This window comes from Poecilia reticulata, linkage group LG15 (genome assembly GCF_000633615.1).
Source record: "Poecilia reticulata strain Guanapo linkage group LG15, Guppy_female_1.0+MT, whole genome shotgun sequence".
In the NCBI taxonomy this organism is placed as follows: Eukaryota; Metazoa; Chordata; class Actinopteri; order Cyprinodontiformes; family Poeciliidae; genus Poecilia; species Poecilia reticulata.
The window spans coordinates 17,064,048-17,079,655 of record NC_024345.1 but is presented as its reverse complement, the minus strand read 5'-3'; the positions used below and the strand labels follow the sequence as shown (position 1 = coordinate 17,079,655).

The 15,608-nt window shown below is 38.4% G+C and overlaps 1 protein-coding gene across 3 annotated transcripts in view; it reads left to right on the top strand.

Annotated features, from left to right (window-relative positions):
• The window catches only part of LOC103476925 (Kv channel-interacting protein 2), a 98,491-nt gene that overhangs the window by 33,356 nt on the left and 49,527 nt on the right, over positions 1-15,608 (top strand). The window contains exon 1 of one of the 3 annotated variants that reach the window (XM_008429676.2): positions 12,952-13,266. The exons of the other annotated variants lie outside the window; for them this stretch is intronic. Coding sequence (XP_008427898.1) covers positions 13,179-13,266 — 88 coding nt within the window. The 5' untranslated portion in view covers positions 12,952-13,178. Of the gene's footprint in view, positions 1-12,951; positions 13,267-15,608 lie in introns of those variants that run through there. 3 annotated transcript variants of the gene reach the window in all.

The following is a 15,608-nucleotide window of genomic DNA, read 5'->3' as shown; positions in this document are numbered from 1 at the left end:
TCAGGGTGTAATGGACAAACCCCCACCATGGCTCTGATCCAGTTCAGTACAAGTTAAGTAGAAGAAAAACAGCATCCTTAACTCATGCATATATGACAGAGCCATCCACACACTCGCGTTGTCCCGTACTGTTAGCCTCATCCTGGAAAGACTGTGCGGATTCCCAGCCAGGTGGATTATCTAAGTCCTGCTGAAGGTGACCTCTTCTCCTGTGATGGCTGACAGCAGTGAGACTGATCTGTCCCTGTTCTATTACGACTGATTATATCATTTAGATACAGATGGGCCGTTTAATCCAGCAGCTGTCCTCATCAGACACACCAGACTGAACCCCTGTTAATGGCTCTTGAGAAGCCATGAGGGGGCCGGTGGCTGGCAATGAAGGGGAAACACGCAGATTAAAAATAAATGCGATAGCACGCTGAATGGGGCCGCTAACTTGGGCGCATCCTCGTTCTCAGCAAAAAAGTTTGTAGGTAAACAAACTTATCTTAAGACTTTTTTTTTATGATTCTCGCAAGACCATTTAAAGATAAAATCAATAGGGAAAATGTACAGATCAAGTTTTTCAAGAAAGCTACTCCCACAGAGGGACAGCCTACAACTTAAGATATTTTTTCAACAAAAATTAAATGTCTTTAAATCCTGAATTAATAAAATAGCAGTGAGAAACCTCCTTTTTGTGAAGCTTTAAGATGGAGGTGATGCGATCTTGAACTTCATTGTCTGATATATTTGATGGAGGGCAAATAAGGTAGTTTTTATCTTTTTTCCTTAGCTTGAAAAATGAGGTCATCCATATTTTGGAAACTTCACTATCTTTTAAAGTCAAGTCATATCAATTTATTTTTGTTTCTTTTGAAGGAATCACAATATGCTGCTCATTAAAAACACTGTCTAGTGTTATATTGTTTTCACCAAAAATAGTACGCTGACAATAATACACAAAGGAAATGAAATACAATTACAACATTTTGCAAAATACGAACTTTTTGCACTGGTAATTTTTCTCCATGTCCACACTGTAAGCACCTTTGAAATATAATGAAAAGTATGTGTGATTCCTGCTTATGGGTGTTATTTTCAAATGGTACTTTTAATCTGCCAAGTCTGAAATATTCTGACTTGCATGTGGCTTTATAACCTTTTACCGCTTTACTGCGTAAGTCTGTTTAATATGAGTCAGTCAATCACAAGGCTGCAACTCAATGCATTTAGTCATCCAGCTGTGGTAATGGCTTCCTGAAATAAAAACCAAGCATCAGAATGGGAACAAGATGGGATTTAAGTGGCTTTAAATGTGGCATAATTGTTGGTGGCACTGTTGTCTTTCACCAAGAGGTCCTGGTTCTCTCCTTGTACTCCAGCTTCCTCCCATAGTCCAGAAGCAGGATTGTTATTTGAACTGAATACTGAATAGTTTCACTTTGGTTTAAGTTTGCATGTGAATGGTTGTGTGTCCCTGTGATAGACTGGTAACCTGTCCAGTGACTGCTGGACTTAACCACTAGCCCCCAACCCTGCAAGGATGATCGAGTAAAAGTGATGGATAGATGATTGTTGATGCTCATTTCAGAAACTACTAATCTGCTGGGGTTTTTCATACACAAGCATCTGTCAGGTTTGTAGCAAATGGTTTGAAAAATGGAAAAAAGATATTGAGCAGTAAAAGTGCAGACAAAAATGCCTTGTCGTGTCAAAAATGAGAGGTGGATGGGCAGACTGGTTTGAGATGACTGGCAGCAATTGCTGAAGTAACCACTAGTTATAACCAAGGGATGCAGAATACCATCTCTCAAAGTAAAACACTTTTACAAGTTGAAGACGATGTGTTACTGCATCAGAGGCCACACTGCGTGACTGAAACGGAGGCCAGATTTAACACAGGCTCCCCAAAATTTGGCACTAACAGAAAAGATAATTGGCTGGTGTATTGAGTTTTGGTTTCAGTTTCGACATTCAGATGGTCAGGTCAGAATTTTGTAGAAAACGTGAAAGCGTGGATCGGTCTTTGGTATCCGTGGGTCAGGCAGGTGGTGGTGTAATGGTGAAGGGAATATTTTCTTGGCAGATACTTGGTATCAACAGCATCATTTAGATTCAAGACAGACTAAACCAAAACAGCTAAACAAAGAAGATAGATTACAGTTAAAAAAAACAAAAACAGTGACTTTATTTTTTTTTGGTATACTTTACAACTAAATGAAAATGGAGAATACTATGCTAATTTAACTCCACTGCAGTAAACAACAGCTCATAATAAACTCATAGGCTGCATCGCTGATTTTTTTATCTTATTTTTTTTTGTATCTTAAGACAAAACGGAAGTGTGATTACATTCCATTGACAAAACTCTGCCTTGTGTTGCTTGTAGCAATATTAATATAAATCAAATGTGCAAAGCGTGTCCTCGCTGTGTTACTTCCAGAGACAAGAGAGCAGCAGCGGTGTGCCTGAGTCAGCACCACGAAAACTAGTTTTAGGTCACAGAGTGGGGAGATGTGTAACTGGGTTACATTAGAAATATTAAATAAAATCAGCCCATACTGTTTTATCTACACAGGCTAAACCTGATGGATTCTCTTTCTTTTTGTCACCCTCCCTCTCTTCTCTCCTCATTTGCCAAATTAGTCTGCGCATGTTTGCGCCCACACTGCATTTCTCCCGAGTGACACCTCAACTCAGCAGCAAGTGGTTCATATATTTTCTAATAAAAAGCCACCCCCCTCCTTTGCAGTCTGGGAAAAAAACTAACAAAAAAAACAAACAAAAAAACATGCATGGACGTTTTGCATGGGTAAGACCCACAAGCTGAAATTAAGCTTCTGTGATTGTGGTCTGGGGGTGCGATAAGCTCTCTCCACCTCTCCTGTTGCACAGAGGAGACGGAGTCTACAAAAAGAGAGTGGAGACTTTCTCTCCTCCTCCTACACAGCTCTGCTCAGAGGGGCTCCATCTCTCTGAGGCTCTGTGATCTTCAAGTCACAAAACACCTGCTGCCTGCCTTTAGATGAGCGTGGAGAAAAGAGGGGGTAGAACAGCAGTCAAGCAGCCAAGAGGCTGGGCGTGACAGCGAGAGCGAGGCAGATGCAGGCTTCAGAGGAAATACACACAGCCTGCATTAGAAGACGACATGTAAAACAAGAGACGAACAAGAGGTGGCAAAGGCAGAAGGATAGTAGGAACAGACGTTTAGACTGCAGGGACGCCTTTAAGCAGGTGGGAGTAGCAGTGTGGGACTTTGGGTCCCATTTTCCCAGTGCTGGGTATAACCCGTTGTTGCTTTGCTTAAACCCAGTGTGAAAAATTCTTGTCGGCCCCATGGCCCTGCAGTAGACTCTTCTGCTTTATTTCTTTCCTTTGTTTATTAGTCTTATCCCCTAGAGTCTGCCCTCTTCCCATCATCTTTGCATCCAGTCAAACATTCATCTCACGCTTTAAGCATAAGAATACCCGAGCAGCTCCCAGTAGATTTAAAGGTTAGATATCTGAGCAACACTGTGTAGATTCTGTGTCGATTGAAGTACATTCATCATTTATTTATTTGTCTCATCCATACAAAGTTGTCTTCTGAATCACCTCCAGCTGCATATTTTCATACAGAAGTTTAATGAGTGTCTGACCACATAGTGTAATAACAGAACCTCTCATCTTCTCTCACCGTCACGGTACGAAATTGCTCTGGTCAGTCCTAATGCTCAGAGCAAAAGGCAAATCTAAATTCAGATTTGTAAATGTGAAGCAGAAACATTACACGAGTAATTAGCCTTGTTGTATTTATTCCCCCACTTTTCTCTAATGGTTCAGCAAATCTGATATTTGAAGACGCATTCTAGAGGCAAAGAAAAGAAAAACTCTAATGGTTTCAGACAGTTGATATTAAGAATTTAAGTGCTCAATAAAGAAATATTTATTTACACTGTTTGATTGCACTCAACACTTTTTTGTAGAAGTGTGGAGGAAAATATGTTCAAAAACTACAATGGTTGATCATAATTTAGTATATTTCTGTTCCCTTACATCAGCTGTGTTCACTGGCCTGTATCTGCCATCTACTGGCATATCCTACTTATTACAGGCTAGCATCAAATTTCAGTATCTTATCTCTTTCTTTGTTGTAACTTGTATTCAGGGAAACCAGTGGCTTTTCTTTATGAGAAATTGAACAACATATGTCTAATCTTTGGATGCAGAACACATGATTACAGTGCTTCTAAAAAGTGTTTCATGCACCTATTAAAATTTGCATGCTGCAACATTTTAAGTTTTTCCAAATAACATATTTTGGCACTTATTGTGTACAATTGAGCTGAAAGAAAAACAAATCTGTTAGAATTAGAAAAAGGTACTTAACTTAGACACTTAACTGTGAACTAATACTTTGTTGAAGTACCTTTTTATTATTATTCCATCAATAGTTTTAATTTGATAGGAATCTAGTTACATCTCTCATCTTCAGCCACCTCAACAAAACTGAAGGCTTAAAAGTATTGATAATAAACTTGTATAGCATAAGATGTAACTTAAAATATGATTCTCTAAAAATAATAACTTTCATTCAGTTGTGACATAGAAATGAGATGCAGTCCCTGCAGGAGAAATAAAGCCAAAAAAGTAAAGTAATTTAATGTAATAGTCTTATTGTTGGGCTGGATAGTGAAGCAGTTGGTAGCACTGTTGTCTTGCAACAAGAAGGTCCTGGGTTCAAATCTCAGCTTGTGGTCTCTCTGCAGGGAGTTTGCATGGTCTTCTCGTGCATGCATGGATAGATGGATTCAAATTATTTTGGCAGGGTTTTTTTTCACACCAACAATTAGTAGAAAAACCCCCCCAGAGAGAAAAACATTAATAAATCTAAAATACAACAAAAAAAGTATCAGCAGAGTGGTCATCAGGTGCTCTTACACATAGATGCAGATATTTACTAAAGCACTCACATTCATTGTGATTAATCCATATTCTCTTAACTTGTAAACAGCTTTTAATGAATATTCATTAGTATTCAGTCTGAAGTTTTCTGCTGTGGTGTTTCTCTCCCAGCTGGAACAGCCATGGATCATTAGTTACTCACAGTGCTTCATCCTCATTAATAGCCCTTCTTCCTCTTTGGTATTCATTAAAGTTACATCCTAATACATGCTTGTGTGTGTGTGTGTGTTTGTGAAGTTTGCACATTTGTAGTTTCTCTGAGTCCATCTGTTAGGCTCTGGGGCAGATGACTACTTTTCAGGTTGTGTGCGTGCCGGTCTCTACCTGCAGGTGGCAGCAAAGTCATTGGTTAGTTTCTGTAGTTGATCACGTTAGTTTACACAAACTTCAGTATGGCAGCATTTACTTTAAAATGTAGAGCAATATTAGAGACACCTTGACTATCGCTGAAAACTAGAAGAAAGGTGGGGTGACTTCTCCTTTAAGGGGCGCTGTTTGTGAAGTTACACAGTAAAAAATTGCCAGAAATATTTTTGGTTTTTTTAGTCCATCATAGAGAAAAAAATATGGGTGTTTTTCAAAGTGAAATTTTTACCATGTTAGTCATGCATTTATAAATGTAAGAGTTCTAAACTAAATATTTAATTCACAAGCTAAGTATTTAGTGAACAAATTACATATCAAGCTTTCCAATTAAATATTCAGTTAGAAAGCTAAATATTTTGCTTGAAAACTAAATATTTAGTTACAAGCTAAAGGTCTGAGGTAAAAATTTACCTTTCAAACTAAATATTAAGCAACAAATTAAATATTTATTTTGGCAACTAAATGTTTAGCCCAGAATTAACTATTTATTTTCCTAACTATATATTTAGTTCCAGGTAAATATTTATTTTCCAATTTAAGCATTTAAAGCGAAACTCAACCCCTTAATTTTATTGGAAACCCTTTTTGATCTGGATTAACCCAAGACATGGGGTTTAGCGAAAATATAAACAAAAGTAGCTGCCGTAAAAGGTCAGACTCATCATTTCTTTTTCTGCACAATGTAAACATCTTGAGCATGTTACACATCCACGTGGACAAGTGTTTCCACCTGTGCTCCTCCCTCTTACCACACTCTCCTCCCTTTCTCCTCGCCTTTTTCTCCACAGTCACGTGTTCTGAGTGAATAGAGACTTGAGTGGGTTTCACCAGCTGGTGCCTTTGCCTGGTTCATAAATGGTGTTAAAAACAAATGCATGTAAATGGGCATGTGTGCCTTTGCCAGACACTTGAGCGCTAGTGTGGCATCTCCAGCATTCCTGTGTGCTTTTTGTGTGGAGATTCATAGAGACTGCTGCAGCATTGCAGATCTGTAGAAAATTCTAGATGTTGTCACTGGAGACAAATGTAACCTTTTATGACCTTATCCGCTCTATTTGTGTGCAATTTAGTATGAATTTTAATGTACTTTGTAAAATTTGAATAAAACTCAGACATAGAAATAAAAAGTTGGAAAAACAGTAGGAAGTCAGATAAGGTCATTTTGGAGAGGTTTTTCACAGAAGATTCAGAAAAATTGTTTTGCAGGTATCTTAAAGACATATTTGACATCCAGTAGATGGTTTGGTCAAATCACTGGGTCGCCATCCTAATAATGATTTTTCCAGACAGCTTCCAGATCTGGATATCCACCTTCAGTGCAATTAGCAACAAAGTCGGTCAAAATCCCAGCTTCCATCCGGTGACCTCCCTAACACACTACCATATTACCCATATTATTCTCTTGGTTTCTTTTTTTCCTTTTTTATGTTGTTGCACCTCATCAATTACAATTCAGAAATTACAAATCTCATTTAACATCCACAAACAGTTTAAACAGCTTCCTAAATTGATAATCGATGTCAACAGCGTCACTTGCTGCGTGTTTATGGCGTGGTATCTGATAATAGTTGTTAATGTGCTGCTACCCTGGATTCAGCTCTGCCTCTTTCACACCATTGATATCTTGGTGGTGGTGACTCAGACTCCTGGATGAAAATACTTGAAAAACCCTCATGCCCATAGAGCCTCTCAGTTACAGACAAGTTCCATCCTCCATAAACCCGTCAGGTATCAGCAGACTGATGTGTGGTAGCTCATCCACAGCTCTAAAACTGTGTATAAAAGTTTCCTAAATGCCAAAGGTTTTTATGTTGATTACTATTTAGAGAAAGAAGAAGAACCACAATGTGTTGTCACTTTAGAAGCATATTCAAAATACACTGAGTATTTAAAAAAATTATAACTTCTAGATATCCCTAGAAGTTATAATGCTGTCTTCATTAGTGTGTACTGGTTGTTTTGATCATTTAAAAATGAAAAATATCACAAATAATATAAAAAAATGCAAAGAAAGCAGAAAACTCTAGTGTCCTGTAGGTGGATCAAGTTTGGGAAAATGTACATGTGCCTGTCTGAATGGTTTTCCCTCTTGTGGGTTTTTTTTTTTTGTTTTGACCCACTTATAAAACGCTTCATCATGTTCCAGCACTGACAGGTGGTGGAATGTGCCTAGAAAAAGACAAATGTACAGGCAAAGGTGGAGAGAAAAAGATTTGTTTGGTTGCTAACATGGGAGTCAATAATGCAGATTTAGTTTTGTAATTTTACAGAATAGAAAAGAGGAACAGTAGAAATACAGCATTTTGTATGCAACAAAGAGTCACTTCAAAATATATTGCCCTTGTTTTTCTTTGTTACTCTTGGTAAAATTTGTTTATTGTATTATTTTGTAATTGTGCCTGCTGTTCATCTTACTTGCTGCCTTTATGCTTTCTGCAAGGCATTTAGAATTACCCGTTTTGTTCTGCAAGCACTTTAAATCATGATCTCTCTTTTTTTCTTGTTCTTCGATCCTTTGAGGATAAACTTTCTCTTCTCAGCACCAGATTGTACACCTTGATCCTAGAGAATGTGAGCATAGAGGTGTGTTATTACAGTTACTATTTCATGTATGTAATCTATTTTAAGCATTCAATCTGTCCTTTCAAATCTTCTGATTTTACCCTTCAGAATTTAAATGAGATGATCTGAAAAAGTGCCTATGTACAATATTTCTTGGCTCAATTATTTATAGGTTCACAAACATAAGAGACTGTGAATGTGTGAGTTTATGTGTGCAACATATTGGCTGTAACCTATATTCAAATTACAAAAGGAAAGACATGATTTTTAAAGAAATGCACATACTATAGACTTGTTTACTACAATCTCCAGGATTATATGCATTCAAGTGAATACCTTCTATGTTTATAGCACAATTAAAAAACAAAACAAAAAAACACTAAAGATATATTTTCCCTTGTATTTGCAAGATTTGATCTTTTGTGGGTCTGTCTAGGGTTGCTAATTTTGCTGTTGGAGTTGAGCATTGCAGTATGGACCCCTTAATATTTCATAACATATTGTCAGAATCAGACATACCCCTCAAGATGATGGAGGCAGGGTCTGCAAGAAGAAGACAGGCTCAGCTGATGTCTGCCCACTGCTCTTGCCCACACAACACAAATATATCGAAAGTTTTTGTGCTGCAGTTTTACCCAGGACTGCTTTACCTCGTTCACCACTATGTGGCAATAGGGGTTTGCAATAAAATTGTGTCTGTTTATGCCATTAAAACCTAATTAACTAGTTTATTTGGGTCTTTCATATCTTACAAAAGCTTATAGTAAGTTTTTAGTGGTCACTCTGATACTGTTGGCTAAAAACATTAAGATTAAGTTAAAAAAGGCATCACTAAAGTGAAAGTGAAACATTTGATGCACAAATTTGACAAAATAATTTCTCACACAGATATTTATCAGTCAAATAAATCTCAAAGTAGGTCGTGTTTCACTTTCAAGAAGAACCACTGTGGATGACTTAAGACTAGTCATCAACAGTAATCAAGAAATACATAATTTCTGCTCCCAGTTTCAAGAACTCAAAATTACAGATTAGCACACAACATATTTTTTATAGAAACTTCCACATTCAATCAGCATTTAAAACCTCACAGAAGGTGCAGGGTTTCTCAATATTGTCACAGTAAAAAAAAAAAAAAAAACATTATTTTTTGACTTGTGCTGCTTTCAAATTAACTTTGTATTTTCCCTCTTGTCTTGGAAAGACACTGGGGAGGTATACTTGGGAAATTTGCCTGATTTCCCAAGTAAACCTGCAGACATTTTGTATACATTATTTTCTAGGTCAAAATGTTCTCTAATAAATTATCTCACTGTATTTTTTTTAAATTTAGCAAATCAAAATATTTTTGTCATCATTACTTAGGAAAAGCTAAGTCTGATTTCAGGCAATGGGAAAATGAGTTGTGTCTGGCTTGAATTATGTGTCCTACCTATTAGTAGATGTGGTGTAAAGAGAATCAGTGGTATTCACTTCTCCTCTCAGTGGTCATACATTTATGCCTGATCAGTGAAACTTTGGACTGATTAAAAAGCTTTTAGCTCCACACAACCAATTAGTATAAATAACACCAAAAAATCCCTGAGTGCCATTTACTCCCCTGCACTTCTTATAGCTTTTCTCAATTGCTCTGTCTCACACTGAACTCTTCACAACAAAGTAAATGTGCTTTCAGTAAAAGAATGGATCACCATGCATTCATTTGAACAGTTTTTTAAAATGAAAATGCATGGCTAGCGTATCTTCAGACCAACTATTAGATACCTGCTCTCAGTCCATCTGCAACTCACAAATTAACCAAAACCTCATTGCCCATTTGTACTTTGAAAAATACACTGGTAAAAACTATACTTTATTTGCTGTTGCTGTAGGAAATGGCTTAAATTGACCTAAAAGCCTGACACTAATGAGCACATGAAGAAATAGCTGATTGTTTTAATAGGCCAATTAATCAAAACAGTATATTTGAAATGTTACTTGCAGCCACTTGTTGCTTCCTACTGGATTAAAATGGGACGTTTAGTATTTTCAACTATTTAATAATTTTTCTGTTATCAGATTTATTTTTGGTCCTCCCTTTAGCTTTTGAGTTCACACTTTACAAGTAGGTTAAAATGTTTTTTCAGTCTCACATTTAAAGATCTTTGCCTGATCTTGAAACAAATCAGGAAAAGATCTGTTATGTGAAACTGTCTAAAAGTGTTTTTAAATAAACCTTTTTAGATAAGAGTTTATCTAAAAACTCTTCAAAAAGTAGGTCTATGTCTTTATTTTTTCCTCTAAAACCAGAAATAAGATTGAATCAGATTGGGTTTGGGAACTACTAAGACCTTTTTTTTATTTTCTTCCAAAAATCTTTAAACATGTATTAATTTATATGTGTCTGACACTTAGTGTGCTCTCCACATGACATCTCAGTGAAATACTTGCAACAAGCCTTGAAATAAATTGATCTTTTATGACTTAATCTTACACCGGAAAACTGAGCGTAATCTGACCTTTACTCAGGGTACATTTGAGGATTATATTATTCCATGTTAATTTTGTTTATAGATGCCCCACTAGTATTAGCACCTGTACAGTTAACACAACATAACACTTGTTTTCTTTTTTAGCATTTCACTTATTGCATACAGACAAATGGATGTTTAACCACCAAGCTATTGGCATAATATTGAAATAATAATAATAATAAAAAAACATGTGGTTTGTTAGCTTAAAGGATAAAATAGTGAAGGGAACATTATTATTTCTCATTGTCACTGTAGGGGGCCTGAATAGGAGGCAGGTTACATACATCTGCACTAGATATAGAGCAAGGGTCTCTAAGAAAAAAGTACAAAAAAAAAATATCTCAAATTCTTGAGGCATTCGATTTCCCAATCTCAGGCATTTTCAAAATCATGTCAGGTTTAGTGAAATTTACTTTTTCCTTCATTTTGTGAGAGATTTAAGGTACCAGTTGTTTTGAAAATATGTAGTTTTAAGCAACCTCTCTGCCAGTCTTACCCAGGGTGTTGTGATAAAATAGTCTCATCTCGTTTATTGCCATCTAACCCACCTTATGTTGCTGACTTCAAGTTCATGGGCAGATCTGTGGTACATTACTTGACCTTTACACCCTCTCCTTTCTGCAACGTCCTATTGGCGCTTCTAATAATAACGTAACGAGAGCTGAATAACAGTGTCAGTTGGCTGTAGGGATTCTGACACTGAACACAAAACATGTTAAGATGGACATTTTGCACTGCAGATTGTTTTAGCTTAAATAATTTTTAAGAAAACGTTTACCATCCGCTCGCCAACATGTCCTTTAGTCTCTTTGCTCAAATCACGACTACCACTTTATTCTGTGTCTCCTTCGGTCATGTCAGTTCTTTATTTGGTATGTTTGGTACCCTCTCTGTTGGGTAATTGCCTGATGTTTGACCTCTATGACTCCTAGACGACACCATGACTGCTTATGGAGAGGACAAGAAGAAACAGGTGTGCGTGTACATTATTTGTAAGGCTTCTTTGTGTGTTTTTGTGTGTGTTTACATCTGCCGCTCTGAGTACCAGAAAAATCCATTGGGTCTGGGGTTGCTGTGGCAACAGTAATCACTTCTAATTCGGCATCAGGGAGAAGGAGAGGGGATAAAGGTGGAGTGGCAGCAGTTGAGAGGGGAGTTGTTGAGCGAAAAACAATAAAAATGTGACAGCAGGGAAAACAAGGTAAACGTGTTTGCGTGTTTTAGTGACTCTGAAAGTGTTCAGAGACTGAAAGCAGAATGATAAGGTGAAGAGGTTTTACATAAATGCCTCTTTTTCTCACTCCCATAAGATTTTAAAGCTCCCATTTTCTCTCAGTTGCCTCATAACCTGTCATCTGACACTGAGAGCTGGTATTTGTACAACAATTTCCTTTTTGTCAGTCGCTTTTCATTTTCGAATCTATCACACTTCATAGTGAAGTCCATTATATTCAGCAGGGAAAATAATTATAGGACTTGTCAATGTTTTGTATTACTAAAATTCCAACTATATCTGTAATCTGGTCGATTCTTTTCCCTGAAATGTTGAGAGGGTTTCCTGAGTATACCTATAATATGGTAAAATGTTGTTCTTTTTACTTCCAAATTGACTGCAGTGGTTCTTCTTGAAATATTCATAAATGTAGACAGACAGGTATATAGCCAGTGGCACCATTGCAACAATAAGGTTTAGAAGTTCCTGATGGGAAGCTTTTTGAATGGCAATCAATTAGGAATAAAGCATCTGATAATCCACACTGAGTGGATGCAAGATTACTTTCTAAACGCTAACAGGTTTCAGCTGTTAGCTTTCTCGGCCTATTTGCACATAATTTTCTTCATCGTGTTTATACCTTTTCCTGTCGTTCTGCTTTATTATACACAATTTATGGACTTAGTTGTTTTTTCTCTCTCTCTGTATTGCTTGAGTTACTACTGAGCTCTTGTGTAAACTTTATGTAAATAAATATTAAAAATAGATATTCATAATGAAAAACAATTATGTATTCAAGTCTTATTTCCCCACTGTGTTTCCCTCTTTGCCTCACCTACACCAAGATTCCTACATCTTCCTATATTTTCACTTTCATCTTTTGCTCATCCTTACAACTGAATTTTCCTCCATGTGTTATGGACATGGGTAACGAGTAAGGAGGGAGTGTGATGCAAATTAATAGGTTTGCTTTTTTTTCCCCTTTTTAGTCTGTCACTTTACTCAGCCTCCCACCGGCTCAAATATACACACGCTGTCTCACATGCTGTCGTCTTTATGAGGCACGAGTGGAAGGAAAAATAGAAAAGAACAGCATGAAAAAGATGTGTGAAGCATGCAGCAGGAGAAAAATCACCACCTGCCACTCAAGCCGGCCTCTTCGTAGTATTTGTCTCACTCACGCACACACACACACACACACACACACGCACACACACCGTCTCTGTTGTGTGTGCCGGTCCGTAATTTTCCGCCACGCTCAGTTGCCATCCAATGAGAGGCCAGGAGAGGGCTTTTCAGACCGTGAGTGGGAGGAGACAGAGCGTTGCCTGCTGATTGACAGTGAGCGCCCTACAGGTGGAGAGAAGAACCGAGAGAAGGAAGGGGGGGTGGGAGAAGACAACACTGAGAAGAAGGAGAAGGGGTGAGTGAGGAGAAGGGAGAGAAGCAGCAGCAATCAGACTTCCATACACTCACATTAACCGGTCCTTCGTTCCTCCTCTCCTACCCTGGGAGCTTGCTTCCCTGGGCAGATCGGCCGACTAACACCACCAGTGATTACCACTGTCATCACACACATCCACTGCTGCACCAAGATGAGCCAGTGCAGGAAAAGGTGCAAGAGGCAGCTCACCAAGGTGGCTCGGTATTTCTACCGCTTTCTTATGGGAACGCTCACTCAAGGTAGGCACCTAGAAAAACTTGGACTTTCCACGCTGAGAGGTTTGCCAGTTTGTCCACTTCTTGATTTCAAGTGGACTACTAAAGTTAGCAGAGGTGTTTGGATCAGTTTGCTCCTGTAGCTGAGATCGTCTGCAGTCTTGTAAATAGAGGCAAACACTCTAAGCATGTGTACTTTTATCTCAAAGAGTGCGAGTGTGTGCATCTGTCTGTACGCAGTCCATCTGAGTGCTTTGTTTCATCTCCAGGCTGTGAGACTGTCAAAGCTTTGACATCAAACGGCTTAAAGATGCTAGTCATTATTAGCCACACTGTGTGTGTTTACTGGATCTCTTCTTGTGAGCTTACAGTAGATTTTCACACTTGCTTTCCTATTATGCATATTAATTGAATCAGCTCTCAGTATGCAGAGACAGGATCAGAAAGCTGCTGGGCTTCAATGGACTCACTCTTTCCTTCTTTCAATCTCTCTTTCGACTCCCATCCTCCTTCCCTGCTCTGTCCTTCTTTCCCCCTGCCTTCTTTTTGAAAGTATGTGGCATCTCACCTCCACTGAGGAAGTCTCAGAGGGGTAAAAAAAAAACAAACTGTCTTTTATCCAGCTCTCAGTGTGACTATAGCTCTCACATCCTCATCCTGCTCTGCTTTCGAGCTCTAACAAGAAAACTTTATAATGCAAATCTGCAAACTGAGATTACCACAGTTAAGAAGTTGAAAGTAGATCAGAAATTGCTTTATTTTTTCAGCATCTTAGTTCTTTAAATCCTAGTATGTCCACCTCAGGCTGAGTTAAGTGTCCTTGGCTGGTAAACAACTTCTATAACATTGTACGCTGACATCTTACTGCGCAATTTTAGGCCCTTTTCTTTTTACCTTTTCTGAGTAATATTAAGCTGCAGCCCACATCGTCTTTAGAAAATCACAATAGCAAAAGGCGGTTCTACCGAATCCCAGCAGCTAATCTTGAGGATAGAGATGAAGCTGTATTTTGATGACCTTGTCAACAGATCAGTGTGCGAATGGGAACTCAACAAATATGCTGATCACCTCGACATCAGCTTTTCATCTTTTCTGCTCAAAGCTTTGTCATTTGCATTGCCTCATGTTTGTGCTGTGAAAGCAGCACCTAGGCATATGTGCATAAGTGTGAAGAATTCTTGATGAAAACAGTGATAATATAAAACTAAATGGAAATGAAATCACAGTTGAGGAGGCGTTTGGATCAGCTGGTTAGGTTTGGCACACCATGTGCTCGGGCACCAAAGGTCCTGGATTCATCTGTCCTGGGCTTGGGATTCTGTCTGGGCCCTTTGCTTCTTGCATTTCCTCTTCTCTTCCTGCTGCCTACTGTCCATCGGCTACTAGAGCCACACACCCGAAAATATGAAGAGCAGACATGTATGTTGTCTGCAATTGTTTTATGTTAGAGGTGTAAAAGACTCCCAAGTCACAAGATTTTGTTGACTTAAAATTAGACCCTCTTTCTTGTCAAAGTTTGTCTGTCACAAAGCACAAGTCTTTATCAGATGAAGAAAGTGAAAGCTATTACTATGAAGGAGAAGATTTTAGCTTCAGGCTTGAAATGCATTTTGAAATTCAAACGAAATAGTTTCTTAGTTGCCCTCAACTAGAACTAGACTCAACTAGAACTGCTCCCCATGCTGTCTGACAACATCCGGTTAATAAAGTATGAAATAAGTTTGTGTGATTGCCTTTTGTGTGTTCAGAGGAGAACAGAAACAACACGATGACCACCAAGATGCAGAAGATTTAATGACATAGCCTACCAGTAATACAGGACATGTATTTTCCTGGGCAAAACTGTAACTCCGACAGAACTGAGCAGAGCTGCACTGTCTCTTAATTCTTCTTTGTGTGTGTGTCCTTCAGAGGCACGTGGTGCTTGCAGGGCTGTGAAATCATGATCATTCTGCTCCAAAATTTAATACATGTGTTCCTGGTGTTGCTCATTGTTACCTTCTCCGCACTGAACAGCTTCGTGATTGCATCTCCGCCGGTCTGGTGTTGTGGTTAAAATATTTGGCGTTTGCAAGGTCTACACTTTGTCTATGGAATAACCTGCTCACTCAGTATTTACGTAGTGGCTGACCTCATGATGTTGCTGGACCTGACCAACTGCAGCAACCCCAGATTACAGCATTGCACCCACAGTCTTAGACACTAGGCATGATGGGAGCATCACTACAGCTGCCTTTCTTCCCACCCCGCTGTGCCATCACTAGAAGAGGGTAAATCTGGACTCATCAGAACACAGGACCTTCTTATATCGCTCTATAGTCCAATCTTTATTCTCCCTTGAAATTTGTAAATTTTTTTCTCCAGTT